At 40.2% G+C, this 24459-nt stretch overlaps 1 protein-coding gene across 24 annotated transcripts in view; it reads left to right on the top strand.

The window, feature by feature from the left end:
• The first annotated feature begins 13469 nt into the window (after positions 1-13469).
• The window catches only part of PICALM (phosphatidylinositol binding clathrin assembly protein), a 125179-nt gene continuing 114189 nt past the window's right edge, over positions 13470-24459 (top strand). For 10 of the 24 annotated variants that reach the window (XM_040964138.1, XM_040964136.1, XM_040964135.1 and 7 more), the window contains exon 1: positions 13516-13952. In XM_040964138.1, the coding sequence (XP_040820072.1) occupies positions 13823-13952 (130 nt within the window). In that variant the 5' untranslated portion in view covers positions 13516-13822. Of the gene's footprint in view, positions 13953-22607; positions 22619-24459 lie in introns of those variants that run through there. The other 14 variants (XM_040964154.1, XM_040964153.1, XM_040964152.1 and 11 more) reach the window with 4 other exon arrangements.

Raw genomic sequence — 24459 nt, 5'->3', positions numbered from 1 at the left:
AGAGACAAGAAATTCTGTAAAGAGAAGAAAAACACCATATGGCAGAAAAGATCTACAGAACAAAAGGATGAGCTTCAGGGTATAAGTTAAGGTAAAAGAAAAGCACTTTTCTTATTTAGTAGTGTTCAAACTAATAATGACAATATGTTAGATAATGTATAAATTGCATTATAGATTTACATGGTTTGTAAGTGAAACAAATGACAGCAATCACAAAAGTAATAAGAGGGAGAAATTAGAAATATTTGTTATGTTCTTGTGTAACGAGGTATAGGGCTAGATGAATGCAGACTTAAATTATTTGTAAAACTCTAGTTTTTGGCATTGTTGTAAATTATTCAAAACTCTAGGGCAATAGCGGTGTTATGACACATTGGATTAAGGCACAGCTTGCAATGCTAGCATCCCAGCTGTTGTACTTACAAACCAGCTCCCTGCTAATGCACCTGGAATTGCAGAAAGAGATAGCCCATGCGCTTGGGTCTCTCCCACCCATGTGGGAGACCCAGATAGAGTTCTCATCTCCTGACATTGGCCTGGCCCAGCCTGATCATTGCAGCATTTGGGGAGTGACCTAACAGATGACAGATATCCCTGTAGCTGTCTCTCTAATTCTGCCTTTCAGATAAATTAAAAAATAAAATTAAAAACCTTTATGGAAACCTCTTTAAAAAGTAAATTAAAAACAAAAATATTATAATTGATATTCTTAAAAAAGAGAGTAAAGAGAAACAGAGTAATAGAAATTGTTCAGTTAAAACCACGAAGGAAAAAAAAATGGGGGCTGGTGTGTTGGCTCAACTGGCTACTCTTCTGTCTGTGAGTACAGCATCCCATATGGGCACTGGTTCATATTCCAGCTGCTCCATTTCTCATCCATCTCTCTACTTATGGCCTGTGAAAGCAGTGGAGGATGGCCCAAAGCCTTGGGACCCTGTACCTGAATGGGAGACCCAGAAGAAGCTCCTGGCACCTGACTTCAGCTCAATTCTGGCCACTGCAGTCATTTAGGGCAGTAATCAGAGAGATTAAAGATCATTTATCCTCTTTCTGTAAATATGCCTTTCAAATAAATAAATACGTATTTTCTTCAAAAATTGGAAAATAGGAAACCAAGAACAAAAGCAACAAATATAGTAGATCCAAGTAAAGTCCATCTCTATGTATGTTTTGTGTGAGGAGAAATACCTTAAATATAAAGACACATATATATTAAAAATAAAAGTAGGGATAAAGATACATCATGCTAACACTACTTTAATAAACAAAACAGGAACAGCTATATTTCAGACAGAGGATCCTTTCTAAAAGGATTTATTTATTTACATTGGAAAGGTAGATCAGATTTACAGAGTGAAGGAGATACAGAAAGATCTTCTGTCCATTGATTCACTTCCCAAGTGTCTGCAATGGCCAGGGCTAAGTCAATCCAAACCAGGAGCCAGGAGCTTCTTCCAGTTCTCCCACATGCTTGCAGGGTCCCAAGGCTTTGAGCCATCCTCTGCTGCTTTCCCAGTCTACAGACAGGGAGCTAAAAGGGAAATGAAGCAGTCAGGACACGAATAGGTGCCCAGTGGGATCCTGGTGCATGCTTGGGAAAGAGTTAGTCACTAGGTTATCACTAGTGGAGGAGGAGACAACCTTGATTGAGCCTATCCATCTGAGCAGAAATAATGTCTGTATAAACAACCCAAATGCTTGTTACTATAACTTGCATCACAATTCAAATCCAAACAGCTTTTAAAAAGCAGTCGACTCAATCAAAACCCATCACTTCAGAATCAATAGTTTCTTTGAATCCACAGTAACATTTAAATATGGTTTAAGGCTTAAATGGAAAAATTTGATTAGTTGGGATGTAAAAGTCCAAATTTACTCAGACATAATTACAAAAAGAAAAAATTGTGTTTTTCACAGAGATTTAGTTCACTAGAATCACCAACACAGCACAGCTATTAGAATATTTAGAGTGCTAATATAATAAGAAATCCAGAAAGTCTTTAGACAGTCTTCTGCCACCCTTTTCCCCAGAGACTTCTGGGGTGTGGCCTGTTACCACCAAAAGCAATTGTAACTTTGTTGATAGAGTCCAGTTCTCCATCCCCACAAATAACAAGTTGTAAGTGAGAAGAGGTCATAAGCCTTACCTTTAAGGCTTTTGATACTAGTTTGAATATCTCTGTAGAGAGGTACTCCAGGAGAGTTGTGCAATGCACAGCGGCAGTCACACCAAAATATCCAATGGCAGGTTGTCCTAGATTTCCAGTGTCAGTGAGTGTAGCCCACTGGGAATTGCAAGCTGGCTACCTGCGTATGGAAGTATTGGCCTATCCACTGTACTTCACAGATAGCTCGAGCTCTGTCAAATTCTGCTGAAGCTTAAGCAACCAACAGCAGGGAAAGGACTAATCAGTTATATAATGATATCCGATCACCTACTCCTTACTCTTACCAGGATTCAACTTGCAACAAAAAACATTTGAAAAAGGAAATAAAGGCCCGGCACGGTGGCCTGGTGGCTAAAAGTCCTCACCTTGAATGCGCCAGGTTCCCATATGGGGCCCGATTCTAATCCCGGCAGCTCCACTTCCATACAGCTCCCTGCTTATGGCCTGGGAAAGCTATCAAGGATGGCCCAATGCCATGGGACCCTGCACCCATTTGGGAGACCCAGAAAAGCTCCTGGTTCCTGGCTCCAGATCGGCACAGCACTGGCCATTGAGTAAATCATCGGATGGAAGATCTTCCTCTCTGTCTCTCCTCCTCTCTGTATATCTGACTTTGTAATAAAAATAAATAACTCTTTTTAAAAAAGAATCCCCAGAACCTTAAAAAAAAAAAGAAAAGAAAAAGGAAATAATTAGAGAGAAAGAAAAGCACTATATTATGATAAAGGAGCCAGTATTCCAAAAATATATAACAATATTTAACAGGTGTTTTACTAACAATAGAGCATCAAAATATGTGAGGCAAAATTTGGTAGAACTCTAAGAGGGAAAAAATCACCCACTGACTAAGCTTGGAGACCATAACACTCTATTTGGAATGGATGGATACAGAAGGCAGAAAATTTAAAAGGAGCCTTACAACATCATCCATCAATGGATATATTTGGCATCTGTTGTGTGCTTTATCAAACAATAGCAAATTATCTGTCCTTCTGAAACTCATTTGAAGCATTCACCATGATAGAACAAATTCTAGGCAATAAAACACACCTTCAGAAATTTAAAAGAATATAACCCATACGTTATCTGCTCTCAGACAACAGTGGAACTGGAAACTACAACAGAAATATAGCCCCGCAAAAACTTAGATATTAAACAATGGCACATGCATCAAAGAGATCCCAAGAATATCTAAATATTAAAACTAAATCAAAATGAAAACACAAGTTGTCAGGAATTTGTGAAGCAAAGCAGTGCTTGCAGGAGAATTGATAACATCAAATATTTTACTTAGATAAGATGAAATATTTAAATTCAATTAACTTGCAACTTACAGAGATAGAACAATGGCTAATTAAATCTAAGAATATGTGAGAGAAACTCAAGTTTTTCCATTAAAATCACAAAGATCATTACTGCTTTTCATCATAATGGAAGTCCTAGCTAATACAGTAAGATAGGAACGAGAAGTGTCATGTACTTGTGAAGGAAGAACTCAAATTGACTATATGTGCAGACAACATGATGGTTAATGTAGATAAATCTAAAAGAACTAACCAAAATAGACACCCCTGGAATTAATAAGCTGTTATAGCAATATTGCAACATGCAATATTAATATATGAAAATCAATCACTTTCCCATACACCAACAGTAAACAAATGGAATTCAAAGTTTAAGACACATCACATGAGGGCTCCACCATAAGGTTATAATCACTTCCTAAAGACCCCACCTGATATTACTTTCTTGAGAATTAGCATTTCAACATGTTAGCTTTAGGGAAACTTAAACATTCAGAGCATAGCTGAATTAAACACTAAACTATACAATTCCTCAAAGATAATATTAGAAACATCTAGATGGTTTCACTATAGTGATATCTTCTTAGATTCAACACTATAGACATTCATGATGAATTCTATGTGAAAGAATTGTTGCTTTGCTCTTAACTGAAACTTAAAAGCTTTTGCTGTGTGAAATAAAATGTTAAACAGGAGAAACAAGGCATGGACTGGGAGAAAATATGTGCACAAGATACTTGATAAGAAAAAATACTTGATAAAGAGACTTTTATGCAAAATACACAAAGAACTCATAAAAATCAACAATAAGGAAACGAACAGATGAATTTTGAAATGGGCAGAAGATATGAACAAATATCTCACTAAGGAAGACACCTAAATAGCAAATAAACATATTAAAAGATGTTCAACATCATCTGCCACTGAGGAAATTACAACATAAATAAGATACCATTACATATCAGTTAGAATGGCCATAAATCAAAATATTGACAGCACCAAGTGAGGAATAATACAAAGTCTTATTCATTGCTGTTAGGAATGTACAACTGCTTTTGAAGACTGCTAGCTTCTCAAAAAACTAAACACCCTCCAACCATGTATTCTAACCGTCATTCTGTTTGGTTTTTATATAAATGAATTGAAAACTACTTCAGCAGAAAAACATGTTTATTGCAGCTTTACTTATAATTGACCAATACTTGGAAGCAGCTTCAGTAGATAGATGGGTAAGTAACTGTGGCACATCTACACAATAGGCCCTACAAATCAAGCCCTACAAAGAAATAAATACCAAGTCAGGAAAAGACATAGAGGAATTTGCATATGACTAGATGAAACAAGTGATGTAAAATAATTACCTGATGCTATTTCTTTATTTACAATCTTTGAATGCTTCCTCATTGTCTTTAGGACAATAATGAGACTCTGTAAATGGCATGAAAGGCTCTTTATGACCTGGTTGCTGTCTTCCAACTCCATCTGTTCCATCCTATTCTGCATTCACTCAGTTCAGTCCAAAATCCTAGCAGCAATCCTTCTCTAGTCTTGTGTCACCATGCCCAGATCTTTTCTGTACCACTCAATCCACCAAAAAAATTTTGATTTTTTTCAAGATTTACTTTTCATTTCTATACTGTCCACTTTTATTAATATTTCACTTCAGATTTATATAGCAAGTGTCCTTGCTATATTGGTCTACACCATTATTTTCCATGACATGATAATTCCAGATCTGCATTGCTATTTCATAAGATGTGCATTGAATTTTCCATGGTAGTTCATTTTTCCCTCCATAAATGTGAGGCCTCTTCTTTTTTTTAGTAGGATGATCATTTATGAATCATCTAGTGTAATAGTGGCTGTACAGCAGCATTTAAGACTCTGAAGATCATATGTCTGATAATTGTGCTGTGACAAGCAATTAGATGCGATAAAATATTATTTAGAGTTTGCAAGGTATTTCAAAGCCATATTCCCAGAAGCTAGGAAGTTCTGCTGGCGCTCGGGACATCTGCATACCACATCTGCATACCACAGCAAGGAATACTGATTCAAGTTCCTTCTGCTGTGCTTCAAATTCTCCTATTAATTCACCCGAAAAGCAGTGATGATGGTTCAAGTACTTGAGTTTCTATCACTCACTGGTCTGTTTCATGAATCATTAGTTTATTCCAAGAATTTAGTGCTAGCTGTCTACTCTCACAGGACATGTGCTTCAGATATTATCTGGATTCCTGGCATGTCTTAAGAAAACTTAATAAGGGGCCAGTGCTGTGCATGCCAAGCCTCTGCCTACAGTGTCAGCATCCAATGTGGGCGCCAGATTGAGTCCTGGTGGATCCAGTTCTGATGCAGCTCCCTGCTAATGGCTTGGGAATGCAGCAGAGGAGGACCTAAGTGCTTGGATCTCTGCTCAGGAGAGCTTGAGGAAGATCCTGACTCTTAGCTTCCTTTAGGCCCAGCTCTGGACATTGTAGCCTTTTGGGAAATGAACTGGTGGGTGGAAGATCTGTCTCTCTGTCTCTCCTTCTCTCTTTGTAACTCTGCCTGTCAAAAAAAAAAATAGACTAAAAAAAAATCTTTCATGATCTAACTGTATCTCTGATGTTACTCTCTAAGCCTCTTTTTCTTTTTCATTTTTCTGTGGCCTCACTGGCTTGCTTGGTGTTCTGCAAACAGTTTAATCTTGTTCCTGCCTAAGAGTCACTGCGTGTATTGTTCTCTTTATGTGAAACAATCTTCATTCTAATATTTACATTGCTATCTCCCACTCAAGTCACGTGTAGCCGTCTTAGAGATGCTTTCCCTCTCTACCTAATAAACGGTGCTTTTCTTTTACCATTCTTGATTATTTCACCTTTCTTAAGTTTTAGCACACTCTTTATCTGTACCAGATTTACATCTTCTTTATTATATGCCCCCACTTGAAAATAAGTACCATGAAGGCAAGAAACTTTTTTTTTTTATTGGAAAGGCGGATATACAGAGAGGAGAGACAGAGACGAAGATCTTCCATCCGATGATTCATTCCCCAAGTGAGCGCAACGGCTGATGCTATGCCGATCCGAAGCCAGGAGCCACTTCAGGTCTCCCACGCGGGTGCAGGTTCCCAAAGCTTTGGGCCGTCCTCTGCTGCTTTCCTGGGCCACAGGCAGGGAGCTGGAAGGGAAGCGGGGCTGCTGGGATTAGAACCGGCGCCCATATGGGATTCCAGGCGTGCAAGGCGAGGACCTTAACCACTGCGCCACCGCGCAGGGCCCAAGAAACTTTTTAATCTACTGATTTGTTTTGATGACTTAGAACACTATCCAGCATGGATAAAGATTACTTCAAAAGTTATACTTGAACTTTTAATGAACTAAATTTTGCTCTCATGAACTTTTTGAAGTACTCACACAAGATTATCAATAACTACAATACTTGTTCATTGAATGCATACATAAAATTACAAGCCTCTCCCAAACCCAAAACACACAAGGCTCCAGCTATATATAATGACTTTCAGTTCTCAAATGGCATATGGTTCCTCTGCTTTGAGCAAGTTCCTTCTGATTAGTATATGCACCCTAGGAAACCTTTACTGCTTCCTCCAAATGGAATTAAGTGTCACTCTTCTTTCTTATACTACTTAAATCTATCATAGAGCTTAACACAATTTGTTAGTATTTGATCTAATTCATCTCTGTGTGCTAAGACTAACAGAATGCTTTGCTGTAAATTGATGAAAATGTTGATTTTTCTAATTGATTGAATTTCAGTCATGTCTCAAGCTCTGTACTAGTTTCAGACCTAAAATTTTTTTTTTAAAAAAGCAAATTTTAAAAAATGAAAAAAAGCTTCAGACCTAAGTACATCTGTAAATTACTTGCTACTCCAATTCTCTCACATTTATAAATCTCCTTCATTTTATTGATAGTTACTGGCCAAAATGCAACATCTTAATTTTAATATTATCATTTAACCTCTGCTGCTTTTTTTGATGTTGCACGTACTAATACATTTTTACTTGATTCAGTCTCCTATCTTACAGGGAAAGGTGAATGCTAGATTTCTTAACATTGCATATATCCTATTTTTATTCTGGCCCATAATTAAAGAGCTTATGTTGATGGTTCAGGGCCAAGATTTGGTTAATCTTCCCTTTTATGGAAGGTTTGTACTTAACAACCAGTCTCCACATCATTGCCAAACTGCCATAAAAGGTCCAAATGCATTGTAAGTCATACTGAAATTATAAAATTCGTAAATATGAGAAAAAGGAAAGTGTGGCAGAAATGAGCAAAAAATAATAGGAGAGTCTCAGTATGTGAGAGAAGACTTTACAGCAATGCTAAGAAAAGCAGTAAAAAGCCATGTGGAACTTCCATAAATTTTTTAGAATTACATGAAATAATTTCATGAGGCACTTGAACTGTGAAAACTCAGGCTCAAAAAGGCTTGAAATCCAATAGTAATTTTCCCAGTTATTAACTGAGGCCACTTAAACAGATTATTTTATTTTCCTACATTTTCATTCCTCTATCAGTGAAACAAACAAAAAATATTAAGCAGGATAGCTAACTTCTGTTAAAAAACTCAAAATATTTAGAGGCATGATTTACAAAGCAAATAACATCTATCACATGTGTTTCCAGTCATGCAGTTCTCATCCATAGTATTCCTTCCAGAATGCATTTGTGATACCAGGCTTCTTCAATTTTGTGGTTATGACCTTCTCTGGATTCTTTAAAGTCTTTATTCTGCTGGTAGGTAGGGAAAGAGAGAATGTGAGGCGTGTTTCAGAGATTTTCTAAGCCAAGTTATAATTGGCTTGCATCATCTCTGTCCACATTCTCTTGGGCAGAAGATAATCACATGACCCTAAATAATTACAGAGAAGGCTGGGAGACAGTATAGCTGTGTGCTCAGGGCAAAAAGGAAACAAATTTTGGTGAATACAAAGCTATCTCTGCCACTTAAGGTCAAGAAGTTATTTTGGGGGGTGTAAATGAGATAATGCATGTAGCATGCTTATCATGGGATAAATAGCAACAAAGTTACATTTTGTTGCTATTTTTATCACAAGTGTGTATGCTAAAAGCCTGAGTAAATTTCCCACAGTTGGAAATGGAGTACTTAGTTGGTTTCTAGGAAGAAACCTCAGCTACAATGAAAAGTCCTTAAGTTTTAACAAGGTGATGATCTTTTATTGATTTGGCCGTATCAACAAGTACGAACCTAGAAAGGTGAAATGAAAGGGATTTCCAGGAGTTCCTGCACTTTGCTTAACAGAATGTTGAAAATTTGTAATTTCGAAACCCTAACATCAAAGAACAGTGAGAAGAGGGCACTGGTGGGCTGCTTTTGGATTCAGGAATGAGTTTAAGTGAGCTAATGGGCAAAAGTTACGATCCCTTTTCTTTCATTATCTTTTTCTCTCTCATTTTCTTACTTCTAAGTTGTAGACATTGTCAATGTTCCTTGGACGCAGCATACTTTTTTCAGCTCACTTACCCAGTAGTTATTTAAAGATCTATAGGAACAGGTAGCACATTTTTCTTGTACATTAGCACATTGTATCATTTAGTAAAGCCTAGTATATAGGTGAGAATTGTCGAATGAATTTAATCATTTTTAACATAAATACTGCAAATATGGGTGAAAGGGTGTGGCTAGAGTAATAGAAAGAGAATGAAGCTTTGCATGTTGCTCATGCTGCTTTCCAGTATCTATGGGTTTCTGGGAAGTTACCTGCTTTCTAGAACTTGTTTCCCTGTATTAAGTGGGCAAAATCATTTTCAGAGTTATTGTTAATGAGAGTTAAATTTTTAAAATTGTGTGATGTTCTTATCACGTAGGAGGCAAGTAAAAAAAAATAAACTATTGCTCTTTATTTCTATATCCCATACCTCTCAACAGCATATATTTTAATTGGGAGAGGCAAGGAAACACCATGTGTTATTTTAGCTTTTTCTTCTTGTTTTAGGTTTGTTTACTTTCAGGAAGAGCAAATACATTTTAAAGTAAGTGCTCAAAGTTCAGAATGGATTAGTTCCCAAAGGACAATCACCATTTGAAAGAGAAGTAGCGCCTAAAGTGGTGTGTATCACATTGTAGATGTTCAATATGTATATTTGAAAGAGCGAACTAATTAACCAAGTACTGAATGAGGATGATACTCCAGATAGATAATTATGCGGTGGTCATGTTATAAGTGTGCAAACGTGGTCAGATTTTTATCAGATGAGTTATTTGATCCAGTTGTATACAAATGGGTATATCTAGATGTATGATTTCAAAGTATTTTCATTCATTTACTCAGCATGCTACTATGTTCTACTATACATTAGCCATAATACTAACATGATTAATATCTCCGCTCCCCATGTTAGCACAAGAAGTAAATTGTCATCATAAGATACAGAGTATGTACCCGGTACTATATAAGCAACAAAGGAAATCACTGCCTATCCATTGATATGTGAAACAACATGGTATATCAAGGTCTGGTATGTAGTGATATTGTCTGGGGTGCATGTGGGGAATTGGGAAGAGAGGAAGCTTAACAGGTAGTAATCAGGGCCTATATCCTGAAGAGCCTTATATGCTAGTCTGAAAATCCTGATTTTCATCTTCTTGGGCAGTGACAGAAGAGTTTTTTTTTTTTTTTTTTTTTTTAAAGATTTATTTTTATTATTTTTTCTTTGGAAAGGCGGATATACAGAGAGGAGAGACAGAGAGGAAGATCTTCCGTCCAATGATTCACTCCCCAAGTGAGCGCAACGGCCGATACTATGCCGATCCGAAGCCAGGAGCCTCTTCCGGGTCTCCCACGCGGGTGCAGGGTCCCAAAGCTTTGGGCCGTCCTTGGCTGCTTTCCCAGGCCACAGGCAGGGAGCTGGAAGGGAAGCGGGGCTGCCGGGATTAGAACCAGCGCCCATATGGGATCCCGGGCGTGCAAGGTGAGGACCTTTAACCGCTTGCGCCACCGCGCCGGGCCCAAGAGTTAACTGAACTGTATGAACACCTGTCAGAGAAATATAATAATAGCCACCAAAAAAAAAAAAAGGCAAATGTGAAGAACATCCCAGGAAAATCATATTAACCCTGAATGTAAATAGCTTAAACTCATCAATCAAACATACCATATCCAGATGTGAGGATACAATGTAGTATGCATCCAATGAAACTGTTAAATATACCATGAAAATAGGATTCTGGACTCTCTCCTGTTGTCCATGCCCACAATAATGGACTTATGACTATTTATGAAGAAATATACTATTGTAATAATATAAGGGAAAACAGTATTTGAAAGGATTTGGGGAAGTGGTAAGGGAAATCCCAGAGCCTATGGTATTGTAAAATAATAAGAAGAATAAGAAGTGACAAAAAAGGAAAATGGATAATTCAGGTGCCTGATGGTTTTGCAGATGCACTAATGGAAATAGTTTTGTGAGATTAGAGGCTGGCTTGACAGGGATGAAACTGCTGGTTTAAAACTGTAGGTTCTGGGGCCAGTTGCAGTTGCCTAGCAGCTAAAGTCCTCACCGTGCACGCACTGGGATCCCATATGGGCACCAGTTTTCTAATCCTTGCAGCCCCACTTCCCATCTAGCTCCCTGCTGGTAAAGCAGTCAAGGACGGTCCAAAGTCTTGGGACCCTGCACCCTCATGGGAGATCTGGAGGAGGCTTTTGGCTCCTGGCTTTGGATTGGTGCAGTTCCAGCCATTGAGGCTGCTTAGGGAGTGAGTCAAGGGACAGAAGATCTTTCTCTCTGTCTCTCCTCCTCTCTGTATATCTGACTTTCCATTTAAAAAATTTTAAAAAACTCATTGGCTACACAGTATATACTGCAGCTGGGCAATGGCATCCCCTCGTGAGCCCAGGGCTGCCCATCACAACAGGAAAAGGCCACACCACATAGCACTAGTGCCTTGGGAAAAAAACAGAAATCAAAATCCAAAAACACAAAACAAACCAAAAAACCCCTGTAGGTTATGGGGCTGGTTTTTGGGGTAACAGTTTAAGCACATACTTCTTTTTTTTTTTTTTTTTAAGATTTATTTTTATTATTTTTTCATTGGAAAGGCGGATGTACAGAGAGGAGAGAGAGAGAGGAAGATCTTCCGTCCGATGATTCACTCCCCAAGTGAGCGCAACGGGCCGATACTATGCCGATCCGAAGCCAGGAGCCTCTTCCGGGTCTCCCGCACGGGTGCAGGTTCCCAAAGCTTTGGGCCGTCCTCAACTGCTTTCCCAGGCCACAGGCAGGGAGCTGGAAGGGAAGCGGGGCTGCCGGGATTAGAACCGGCACCCATATGGGATCCCGGGGTTGCAAGGCGAGGACTTAACCACTTGCGCCACCGCGCCGGGCCCTAAGCACATACTTCTAACACTGACATCCCATATTGGCACCAGTCTGAGTTCCTGCTCTACTTCCAATGCAGCTACCTACTAATGTCTCCTGGGAAGACAGCAGAGGATGACCCAAGTGCTTGGGCCCCTACCCCCAAATGGGAGCTCCAGGTTCTTGGTTTCAGCCACTGAAACCATTTGTGGAGTGAACCAGTGGATGGAATACCTGTTCCCTGGCTCTGTCTCTGTAATTTTCGAATAAATAAAAGAAATCTTACAAAAACAGAAAACTGGAAGTTCCTGGCAAAAGCCTGGTGCTACAAAATTTCACCCTTCATAGTAGTAGAAACAAAATGAGAGACATTGAGGAGTGAAACAAAGGGAATGGCAGAGGACAAAATTCCTGATATGGCACATAAAATGTTAGGTATCAACTTTGCATCTTTTGAGAGTCACCAGATTGAACTACAGAATTTGGGATTTGGCTGGCAGATGGTGTTCACAGATTTTCGGAGTACGTTAGCATTCATTTGAAACTAGCTGGATTACATATGACTATCATGGTAACTGCATTCATAGAAGTTTTAAAGTTTGTTTTTAAGCCTGGTTTAGTGTAGGGCACTAATAACATTTCAAAGGTGTTTTGTTTAAGAGATCTGGACCTCACAGAACAGATGCTCAGGATCTGCGCAGTTCTGTAAAATGTCCACAGGACTGTGGACACAGGACTGTGCAGTGTCTTATCTTGGAAGCCTGGCCTATCCCATAAGAGGCCAAAGGGAAGATGGCAGGTGGTGCTGTTATTATTCTTCCTTTGAGGCTTCTCCATGTACCACCCCAGGCCGGCCACTTCCTTCTATGGTCTGGACATTTAATCACTTCATCAGTCAGCCTTGTAGGGTCAAGCTAATCGCGGTTGACATCATCTGACTACTTCCCCTTTCAAATTCCAGTGAAGTTATGTGTTTCCTGTGCTATTGGACACACCAGAGACCCAACACTGGTTGGTGTGTATCTAAATTTAGATGGGCAGCAACTTGGCGAGTTTCAGCGAGGCGATAAACAAAAGCAGGTGACATTTCCAAGTCTCTCAAGGGAAGTGAGGGGGAGAGACCCTTCAGGGCTAAGTAGCTGGGAGCGCTTCAAGACTTACACAGTAGAGAAAGGCCTGCTGGCAGGGTTTAGAAAACAGTCGGTTGGGAGCTTCTCCTTTAAGCCAGGGGGACGGCTCCGGGGGCGTCTCCAAACGCGCTCTGCCAGAGAAGCCCCCAGAGTCGGAGCTCTGACACCTCCTTCCTCAGGGGAAGCAGAGCAGGCACCGCACCTCCTCTTTGTCAAGCCGTAGGTTTCAACCACAGCCACGAGGACACCCTCAGGGTGGGGTGAGCGAAGCCTGTCGCCCCACCCCACCGTCTCTCTGTGACACCCCCCCCCCCCACGACCTGTTGGCAGGGAGCGTCACGTGACGCGACCAGCCCCGCACTCCCCCACCCCCCTGGGCAGCCCTCCTGTTGCGCCCGCCAGGCGGGTTGCATCACGTAACGCGCGGGCGCCGCCCCGCTCTTCCCTCGCTGAGCGAGGGGAGGGCGGGCGTCTAGCAGGAAAGGGAAGGAAAAAGGGGCGGGAGAAAGGAGAAGGAGGGGCGGCGCCCCAGTCACGTGACCCCGGGGCAGCCCGGAAAGCTCCGAGGAGGAGCCTGGCGCCGCCATTTTCCTGCAGCTGCCTGTCCCTCCTGCCCGGCTCGGCTCCAGCTGACCAGGGAAAGGGGTGGGCTGAGCTGAGGCGGGGGTACGGGCGCGCCCGACATCGTGTCCTACCCCGCGGCTGTCACGAGCCGGTTCTCGTCGGGCTGAGTGGCAGCAGGAAGCCCTGAGCCCCGCCCCAGGCCGGCAGGCGGGGAAGGAGCTGGTGGGGGTAGGGGGTGCGGTGGGGGGTGGGGACCTCCGGCGTGTGGGGGTCCCAGTCCCCGCCGGCTGCCGAGTGGGAAGGGTGGCGGAGCAGCAGCAGAGATGTCCGGCCAGAGCCTGACGGACCGAATCACCGCCGCCCAGCACAGTGTCACCGGCTCCGCCGTGTCCAAGACAGTATGCAAGGCCACGACCCACGAGATCATGGGGCCCAAGAAAAAGCACCTGGACTGTGAGTGAAGCCCGCTGCGGGCCCCTTCCCTCCCGGCGACACCCGCGCCCTCCTCTCCATCTCTTTCCTCTCCCGCTTCAGCTGTCTTCCCGGCCTGCGTCTGAGGTGGCACGGCGGCCCGTGCGCCCGTGGAGAAGGCTCCCTTTGCTTCTCGCACACCTGCCTTCACGGCCTGCGGCCCCGGCTTGCTACGGTCCCGGCCGCGGACTAGCCACTCCCCTCCCGCTTGCGGGGAGCCCCCCGGGCTCCCCGTGTCGCGCACTCGGAGCCCCCCTCATCCCACCGGTCCCGTCCCGCCTCGTCGCCCTCGCTTGTGCGTCTCCTGGCTTGCTCCCCGTCGCGGCGCCTCATTGTTTCCCCTTCAGCCGCCTTCGGGATTCGGTGGCCCCAGGAGCCTCTTAACTCCGCAGCTGGCACAGTGCCTTTCAGGAAAGGTTTCTCCTTCGATTTGTTCCGCTGGCTGCTCTTACCTTCCCGGCTTTCTCTTCCAACTTTTGCCACCCCACCCCCCCGCCCCATTTGGATCACCTTTCTTTCCCCCTCGTGTTTCAGTTCCTTCGTATCACGCGCAGTACTCGACTTTTATCCCGAATTACCCTCCTCGTGGAAGTGAAAGTAAAGGGATTCAGTTTGGTGTGGGACGTTAGGATTTTTATTTACCTCTGACAGCATGAGGTTTTAATACTGGCCTGCTTTTGAGTATAGTGAGTTTTGACTGTCAGCTTCTTCCCTTCCTTCAAATAGGAAATAGGAAAAAGGCTTTGATGGTGTTGGTATCCATTCCGGGAACCCTGGGGGTCTGGATTTAGAAACTTGAGTGTAGTGTACACTGTTGGATTTCAAAGTGAATTGATGGATTTCCCAACGATTAGTGTCTTTTCAAAAACACTGGATAAAAAGCTGTTTGGGAACGTTTTCGTTTGTGCTGATTGTCTTTTGGGGACACTGGCTTATGCGGTGTAGTTTTCACACCATTCACTCCCAACTTTTTTCAAACCTGGCATCCACATCCTTGTTCTCTGCACTGTTTTACCTCAGGGTACACAGCTTAGTGGATCATTTAAGCTTTGAATCACTAGCGTTTTAACCTGAAACTTCCTGAGGAGAATAGAGAAATAGTCATGATAGTAAGTTCCCTTTTAAAAGTGACTAGTGGACACATTCGCTTGTCTCGACTCTCATCATACATGAAAGTTACTTTGCTCGCTAAAGCAAGAGCCAGCATGTCCTGAAAGAGAATTCACTGTCATGAGTCGTGTTTTGAGTTCTCATTTGGACTTTGGCCGTAAGGTTTGCACTTTTTGCAGAAGTACAAAATGTGAGTTCTTCCAGGATACTGTGCTCATGAATTGCTAGTAGCAAAAGTTGTTGCTGTAGTCAAACTCCTTATTTGTTGTGATTTGTTCCTCTGTTGTGGAAAAGCTTAAAAAATCATTACTGTTGGGTTATCTGAGATACTCATGCAAGCAAGTTTTTAACTGTTAGTCCTTGTGTTTTTAGAGAATGTATTTAAATGGTAGCACCCTGAAAACAAAATTATTTAAAATGCGTTGTGAGGCCTTAAGAATGTTTGTATCATTTGGTATGAGATGTTTCTGCTTACATCCTTTTGAAAGACTATGTGGTTTGCCCTATAAAATTTTACTATTTGTTCTAACATTATGTTACTTCTTTTTTGTTATTTATTTATTTATTTGGTTTAGAGGGATGAAGAGACTAATTGTGAGTGTATTTTCCTCTCTGACTGAAAAAGATAAATCATGGCAAGAATGAGTAAAACTTTTCCTAAAAGTTTGTAACTGCGGATGGCATTGATTCTTGAACACATTGCTAAAAGTTAAAATAGAATATTGGTGAGGTCAATTTCAAAGAGCAGTAATTGCCTGTGGCTTTATAGATGTTAGCTGTGCTGTGGATGCTAGCTGGGAGTCGGTTTGGAGGGTGATCTCACATTGTGTTTCTTTTTTTCTACCTCTACTATTTACAAGCTGCTACCATGTGTGAACTTGAATATATGATGTAGTGCTTGATTTCTTAAAAATATTGTTTAAAAATTAAGATGCCTGTTTTTTTCCCAGTAATGTTTTAAAATAGTGAGACCTTTTTCCTGTTGTCTAAAATGCCCTTTTAGTTATTTTTCACTAATGAAATTTTAAGGAAAGCCTGACCAGTAGTAAGTACCCCACTAAACGCCTTCCTCCCACACATAGTTAGCATGCTTTGTGAAATTAAAAAGGCTTCCAAAGACAGTTCTTGGTATTGATAACATGAACTTTAGGCCTTAATATAGAAATCTGTCATTTCAAGTGTTTTTTCCTTTTTCAAGAGTTTAATAGCAAAGCTTAGTTCTTTTATATCCGTTAATGTCATGAGCAGTAACACCTACTTATTTAAACCTTGTTAAAGCAATTTCATTTTTAAAATGGCATCATGTAGCGGAGTATGTTTAGGGCTCTTTTCTCTGCCGCCCTTGTAGTGTGGCGGTGCTTACTGTATGCTTCTGTCCAAGATCATTCCATTTTAAGAAGTGGCAATTATAATATGTGAATTGTGGCTTAATTCCATATTGCATTAAATGCCTGTTCAATAAAGGACCTTTTGCTTTGCTTATATGTGTTAGTGGATAATAGTGTGACCTAGTGTCCCTAACAGAGAGAGTTTTTAAGTTGAAATGTACTTGTAGAAGTAAACATGATTTCCTTCTAATTCCAGTTTTTACTAGCCATAATCAAGGTAGAATAGCAGACCTTGTATTTGAAGAACTTTGATTTTACCAGCAGTTATTTACCATTGTCATCATTTAATCCTTCCAGCTAGAGTTGGGGGATGGGATGAGATCAGTGCTTGTGCTTAGAAAGTAGTTTCTAATTCCCTTGAAAGAGGGTATGGGTACAGACAGTGTCAGACATCCATAACGGTGGAAGTACAAACAATTTTTAAATTTTTAACTCTTCAATTAAAATAGTTCTTGTCTGACCTCACACATTTTATCTTACTTTTTGGTATGAATACTTGTCCTGTACTTCCTGAATTTATTGTCTATTGGCATTTACATTTTTTTAAAAAGATGTGGTTATTTATTTGAAAGAGCAGAATCTTCCCCATCTACTGGTTCCCTTCACAAGTGGCTTTAAGAACCTGGACTGGGACAGGCCGAGGCCTGAAACCTGTCATTCATTCTGAGTCTCCTTGTGGAAAATATGGGCCTTCCACTGCTTCCTCAGGTACATTAGCAGGGAGCTGGATCAGAAATGAAGCAGCTGGAACTTGAACTAGTGCTCCTAAGGAATGCTGACATTACAGGTGGTGCCTTAATCTGATATGTTTCCCGGTAATGGAATATTTATGTTAATAATGGATTTAATGTGTTTATTTGTTAATTCAGTTATTCCTAGTGAATTTCCATCAACACCTGATTTCAGCCTCAGTCTGTGTTATGTGATCTAAAACCAGCTCAAGATGTTTTCGTTAAGCGTCCATTATAAATATATCTCTGGTATACACATGTTTGTGTGCTGTAACTTGAACCTAGGTGCTGAATAGTTTCAGTTGTGGAATACATTTTTTTTAAAAAGATATGTTTACTTAGTTGGAAGGCAGAGTTTGAGTGAGCAAGAGTGGTATCTTCCATCCACTGGTCACTTTCCATGTGACAGCAACAGCTAGGGTTGAGCCAGACTGAATGAAGCCAGGAGTTTCATTCAGATCTCCTATGTGGGTGGCAGGACCAAAGCATTGTGGCCTATCTTTGCTGCTTTCCCAGGCATATTAGCAGGGGGCTGGATTGAAAGTGGAATGGCCAGGGCTGTAACCTGCATTCATACAAGATGCTGCAATTACAGACAGCAGCTTAATCTCCTGTGCCACAATTCTGGCCCAGAAACAGTTCCTTAATAAATAAGAATTTGTGAATGCTCTGAGTATGTTAAAAGTAGAGTTTGTGTTTGTGCTAATGGTTTGTGAAATATAAAATTGTATGTCAAATACTGAAATGTACCTTTTTAAGCATGCACAAGTTCATCATTCTGCTGTTTAAGTATATCCTAAAATTGTAGGTATGGCAGAGTCCAGCATCCTATTATCAAGATATAATTAAAAGTTTCATTGGGAGTCCCATCTTTGATACATACTGCAGTGTATCTTTACATCTGGATATGGTAGTCTGTATTACACACTTACTTAATATATCCCTTTAAATGTAAAGCCACAAAACAATATCAACAACAGGAAGAAAAATAGAAAATAATATTTCGCCTTCATTGTCCCCTGTGCTTTGTAGCAAAATAGTCTGTCAGGTATAGTCTTTTTTTAAAAAAAACTTTTGTTTATTAACCTCTAATCGTGATTTTAGAAGTTTTTAAATTTTTTAAAAAAATTTGTGACAATCTTTACATAGCTAATTAGGGCACAAAGGTTCAAGGGCTACAGGAAAGTGGGTAAGACTATTATTTCCACATTTTTTTTTTTTCTGTATCTGGAGTAAAGGGGGAGGTAAAGGGAGAAGCCACCCCCAGTCTCCCACCCATCCCAGGTCCCTGATGAGGGGCATGCTCCAACGGTTTTGCTCAAGTGGTTTTGATAGTTCAATAGTTATGAATGCCAGTCTCGCCATTCCAAGCATGATATGGTTGCTGAAGAATCCACTGATTGACATAGTCCATCTTAGAGTCTCCATTTGCCCAGTTTTTCACTGCCAACAAATGGCTGGGGTAGTTGATTGATTTGTTCTGTCCTCTTTCTTTTCACGGTTAGGCATCTGAGTCCGGCAGTTTGATTAGGGAGATCCCCAAAGACACTATGTCCGAGGTGATCCCAGACCAGGTTCTTGTGTGTACATGGCAAGTACCCGGCCTGGTACATTTCGTCGCCCCAATCAGCTGATGGTTGAGGTATAGTCTTGACTTCACCTTTCTGCCCTTTACATGTGTCTTGACATTGTTGGCCTAGGTGAGTTTAATATTTATTCTCTAGGTATATTTAGAAGTTTCATTGGGGATCTACTTTTATTCAAAAAGATATTGTTTCTTATAAAGTTATTTTGTAGTTAATGTGTTGATTTACTATTCTGTTACATAGGAATTAACCATATGATTTGTATTTTCATTTTTTGATCTGAATGACTTCTATTATTTAATAGTTCTGAAGTACAGAAAATAGTAATTAGGTGATCAAAGTGGAAGTAATGCTAACATTGGAAAATAACTCAATGTCTGATAATGGTAGTAGAAGTCAACAGATAAACGTTTTCTTCTTCCAAGATCTGACTATGTGCCTTTTTTCCTCTTAAATGTTTTCATTTTATTTGGAAAGTAGAGACAGATCTTTGATCCGTTTATTCACTTCTCAAATGCCTGCAGCATCCAGGGCTGGGCAGGGCTGAAGCTGGGAGTAGGGATCCCAACCTGCATATTCCATGTGGGAGGGTGAACAGACTCAAGTATTTTTTAGCTATGATCTGCTTTCTCTCTGGGTAGACACCATAAGCAAGCTAAATCAGAGGTGGTAGAGAGGAGTGGAACAGGCACTCTGACACAGAATATGCGTGCCTTGACTGCTGAGCCAAACACCTGTCCCTCATTATTCTAAATACTACTAGCTGTCAGTATCTTTTGTGGATAGATTCCAGGATGCCTTGAGGATACAGGAAATCCCTCAATGCTCAAGCCTCTTTTATAAAATAGGATAATATTTGCATATAATTTAAATGTATCCTCGTGTATTTACATACTGCATCTCTAAATTGCTTGTTGAACCTAATATGGTGGAAGTAATTGTTAACATTGTGTTTCTACAGACACTAATGACAAAAAGAAGTCTGTACATGTTCAATACAGCCACAGGTTTTTTTCCCCCACAAATATCTGCTGTTGATTGAATCTGTATATGGAGCATATGGATAGAGAATGTCAACTGTAGTGAATTACGTATTTTGTTTGAGAGGCAGAGAGCAAGAACATGTGCTCCATCCTATTGGTTCATTTTCTAAATGACAACAACAGAGGAACTGAGAGCCAGAAACTCAATCCAGATTTCCAAGTGGGTGGTGGGAACCCAACTGCTTAAAACATCACCACCGCCAGGGTCCCTATTAGTGGAAAGCTGAAGTCAGGAGCCAGAAACAGGTGAGGAACTGAAATACTCTGGTAATTGCATATAGGATGTGCATATTCTAACCAGTGTTTTAACTCTGAGAAAAATGATAGGTCCTGTAGTTTATATTCTAAAGAAGAAACTAAATGGGATTTAACATTCACTCATTTTTGGAGGTGATTTTTGTAATTGGCAAACTGAAACATCTCTGTAAATTATGGTTCATTGGTGGACTTTATTTTAAGAAATGCTTATTAGGCTTTGGGCCTTTATGGATTTTTGTTTGTATGTACAGATACATTTTAAATATAACTTTGAATTTATAGGGTGGTAAGTGAGAAATCCAAAAACTATTGTGTGGTAACTTGATTTTTGCATTCAATTTGTGAAGCATTTGTATGAAACAGTTACTTTGACATTTTAAGAAATACGTTAAGTGGGAGGAGGGAGCCCAGCACAGTGGCTCAATTGGCTAATCTTCCACCATCAAGCGCCATGGTCCCATAATGGCACCACTTCATGTCCTGGCTGCTCCACTTCCCATCCCACTTCATACTTGTGGCCTGGAAAAGCAGCAGAGAATGACTCAAAATCTTGGGACCCTGCACTTGTTTGGGAGACCCAGAAGGAGCTCCTGGCTTCTGGCTTCAGTTCAGCTCAGCTCAGCTGTGGCTGTTACAGCAACTTTGGGGAGTGAACCAATGGATGGAAGATCTTTCTCTCCTTGTCTCTGTAAATCTCCCTTTCCAGGAGAAATAAATCTTAAAATATTGTTTTAATTGGTCTGTTTTAATTAGAATCACTTTAATTTCAGTAATATTATTTGACCTTAGTTATTTAGACTATAGAATATGAAAGTATTGTTCATTAAAAGTCGTTTTTGTTTTCTTCAGTTCTAAAATACTTAATTTCATGATTTTTCTCTTAAAATCAAAGAAGAAAGATAAACTTAACGGCTTGTTGGCAAGAGGTCCTATAAAGAAATGGCCTTAGACTTTCAAAGTAAAGACTTGTTCTCTTCCTGTTCTATTGCTGGCTACTGTGGCATTTCTAATACTTTGTGTTCTCTGTTGCCAGTTAAAATGTTTTATACTTTTCTCTAGAATTGCACTTTAAATTTGACCTTGAAGAATTTTATTTACTCTTAAATATATCATTTTGTTATATATTTACTTATTTAGGCAGAGAATCCTGTATAGTTAGATTAGACTAATAATTTAAAAGACAGTTTTGATGAGCCTAACCTTTTGTATTGAAAAGTATGTTCAGAATGTGATTTTTCCAGATTATCAGGATGTACATAATTCTTCAGTTTAAATTGGCATATAGATATACTCTTTGTGCTTGTGCCTAGGTTGGTTTTGTTAGCAGATGTTTATATGTACTTTGTGTTGTGCTCTTTGCATTTATTAACTTGCTACTTTCTTTAAAAGCTTTGTAAGAGAGGCTCTATTATCCACATTTTATTGAAGTGGAAACTAAGACAGTGACAAATTCGATAATTTGCCTAAGTTTATGTGGCTAAGAAGAAGCAAACTAGGATTTGAACCCAATATTCTAGCATTGAAATCAGATGCTATCATCTTGGTGTAACTTTTTGCATAGTTATTTTCTGTTCCAGAAAATGAATGAATTAGACTTATTTATTTATATCATTGCTTATAGCCTCTATTTTTTTTTAAAGATTTATTTATTTATTTTTATTGGAAAGGTAGGTCAGATTTACAGAGAGGAGGAGTGAGAGAAAAATCTTCCATCTGATAGTTCGCTTGCCAGGTGTTCAAAATGGTGAGAATTGAGCTGAGCTGAGCTGATCCAAAGCCAGCAGCTCTGGGTCTCCCACACTCTTGCAAGTCCCAAGGCTTTGGACCATCCTGTACTGTTTTCCCAGACCACAGTCAGGAAGCTGGATGAGAAGTGTAGCAGTCAGGCCACGAACTGGCTCCTGTATGGGATCCCGTTGCTTGTAAGGCAAGGATTGAGCCATTGAGCCATTGTGCTGGGCCCTATAGGCTTTATTTTTAGAGCAGTTTGGGGTTCAATGCAGAGTTGATTAGAAGGTACAAGAAATTTCTCTTATGCCCGTTACCCTCAAACTTGTATATTGTCCTCCATTATCAAACCCACCTCCAGGTGTCACACTCAACCCTTGAAGTGTGATAGTTTTGTTATATTTGACAAACCTGTATTGTCATAATCATCATTAAAAAGGCCAAGGTTCACCTTAATATTCTCTTTTGTTCTGCTGCACATTTATGGGTTTGGACAAATGTGTGACATACATTCACCATTTTGGTGTTATACAAAGTGGGCTGACTGCCCTGATAATAGTTTGTGCTTTGCCTTTTTATCTCTACTTTAAGCCTCTGACAGCCACTGATCTTTTCATTTCTTTACATTGCTTTCCTTCTTCCAGAATGTCATATAGTTGGCACCATATATTGTATAGTCTTTTCACATTACAGATAGAATCACAAATTATGTAGCTGTTTCATAATGGCTTCTTTCACTTAGTAATAAGAAGTATTTAAGTTTCCTCTGTCTTTTTATGACTTGCTAGCTCATTTCATTTTAATGTTATATATAACCCAATGTGTGAACATACTAGTTTGTCATTTAACTTCCCAAAAGACATCTTGGTCGCTTCCAAGCTTTGGCAATTAGGAAAGCTGCTTCAGACAACTGTGTTTCTGTAGGCTATAAATTTTAATTTAATTGTGTAAATACCAAGGGTGACAGTTGCTGGATAGTATGGTAAAAATGTGTTTAATTTTGTGAAAAATTCCCAAAATGTCTTCCAACAAAAGCAGCTATACAGTTTTTCATTCCTACTAGTAAGACTAGTAAGGGATAAGAGTTCCTATTCACATCCTTGCCCAATGTTCAGTATTGTTGGTGTTTGGGATTTTGACCATTCCAGTAGATTTGTAGAGGGTGTTTGTGTGTGTATGCATGTGTGTTTTATTAGTGGTATCCCTTTCGTAAAATTTCATTTTATGAGAGAGCGAAACCTTCTGTTGCTTATGGATGACGGAACTCCATCCCAGTCTCCCACATAAAAGGTAGGGCCCCTAAATTTTGATCCATCATCTGGTGCCTTCTAGGGTATGTGTGTCAGTGGAAAATTGAGTCTTGAGTGAAGTAGCTGGATCCAACCAGGCATTCTAAAGGATGTGGTGTCCCAAACAGTGCCTTAATAGCAATTCTAACCCACTGCACCTCAGTTTTAAAATCAGCATTTTTCTGATGTGGTTACTGATCATTTGTATGTTTTCTTGTGTTAGGTAAGTGTTTAAGTCTTTAGCCCATTTTAAAAGTCAGGCTCTGTTTTCTTATTTTGGGTTTTAGAAATTCCTCATATTTTGAATAACAGATAATTGCCAAATAATGTATTTGCAAATATTTTCTCCCAGTCTGTGGAGTTTTTTCTGTTACCTGGAAGGTATTTTACGTAGAGCAGCAAAATTTTAACTTCAGTAAAGTCCAGCATGTGAGTTCTAACTTCCCTGACATCACTAAAGCATATTTTCTCCTATATTCCAAGCACTTTGCACTTTTACATTTTACATTTTGGTCTGCGATCTATTTTGAGTTAATTTTGGTGTAGAATATACCTGTCATGTTTTACCATATATTTATATATGTATATATATATATATATAGATTTTTTTTTTTTTTTGCTCATTTGTTCAATTTTAATGATAGAGGACTTTTTTTTTTAACGGGTTATGGGCCCTGTGCAGTTCTTCAGTTGGCTAAATCCTCAGTCTAATATCACCAGTTACAGAGCTTATATATTTTTTAAACTGCTAGTGTCAGTCTGTATAGAGTTTTGACTTTGTATTTTGTGTATAAGATAGGAACTTTTCTGTACTATTCTATATCTCTTACCAAAATGCCTAGCTAGGAACCCTGTAGGGTATTCAGTGAATACTGAGTGATTGTAATCTTTGTAACTCATACTATTTCCATAAACATGTTATTGTCATAGCCCCACAGGGTACCTCGTCTGGGTTTGTGGACCCACCTGTGCGGTGGGTACCAGGTCCATGAGCCCTGGGGATGGAGGGCCTGCAGGGTCCTCCAGTGACACCAGGGGGAAGCTCACTGACTGCCCAGAGGCATGTTTCTGTGGATTTGGTGCATGGGCTTCCAGTGGTCTGGCAATGGCGCACAGGTGGGTGCGTGTGTTGGCCTGGGATCTCACATCCAAGATCTGTGGTGTTCATGTCAGAGCTGGGCCTCCATCGTGGACGGCTGGTCCAGATGCATATGGAGGATATGACAACCCATTGGGGCCTTCAGAAGACATCTGGTACAATAGCAGAGGAAAGAGGACAGAACAAATTGGACAACTAACCCAACCAAATGTTGACAGCAATATCTGGGTGAATGGAGATTAACAGACAAGGAGAGT

This window comes from Ochotona curzoniae, unplaced genomic scaffold (assembly GCF_017591425.1).
Source record: "Ochotona curzoniae isolate NIBS_2020 unplaced genomic scaffold, NIBS_Ocur_1.0 scaffold_3223, whole genome shotgun sequence".
NCBI classification, from domain to species: Eukaryota; Metazoa; Chordata; class Mammalia; order Lagomorpha; family Ochotonidae; genus Ochotona; species Ochotona curzoniae.
This window is presented reverse-complemented; position numbering and strand designations above follow the sequence as displayed.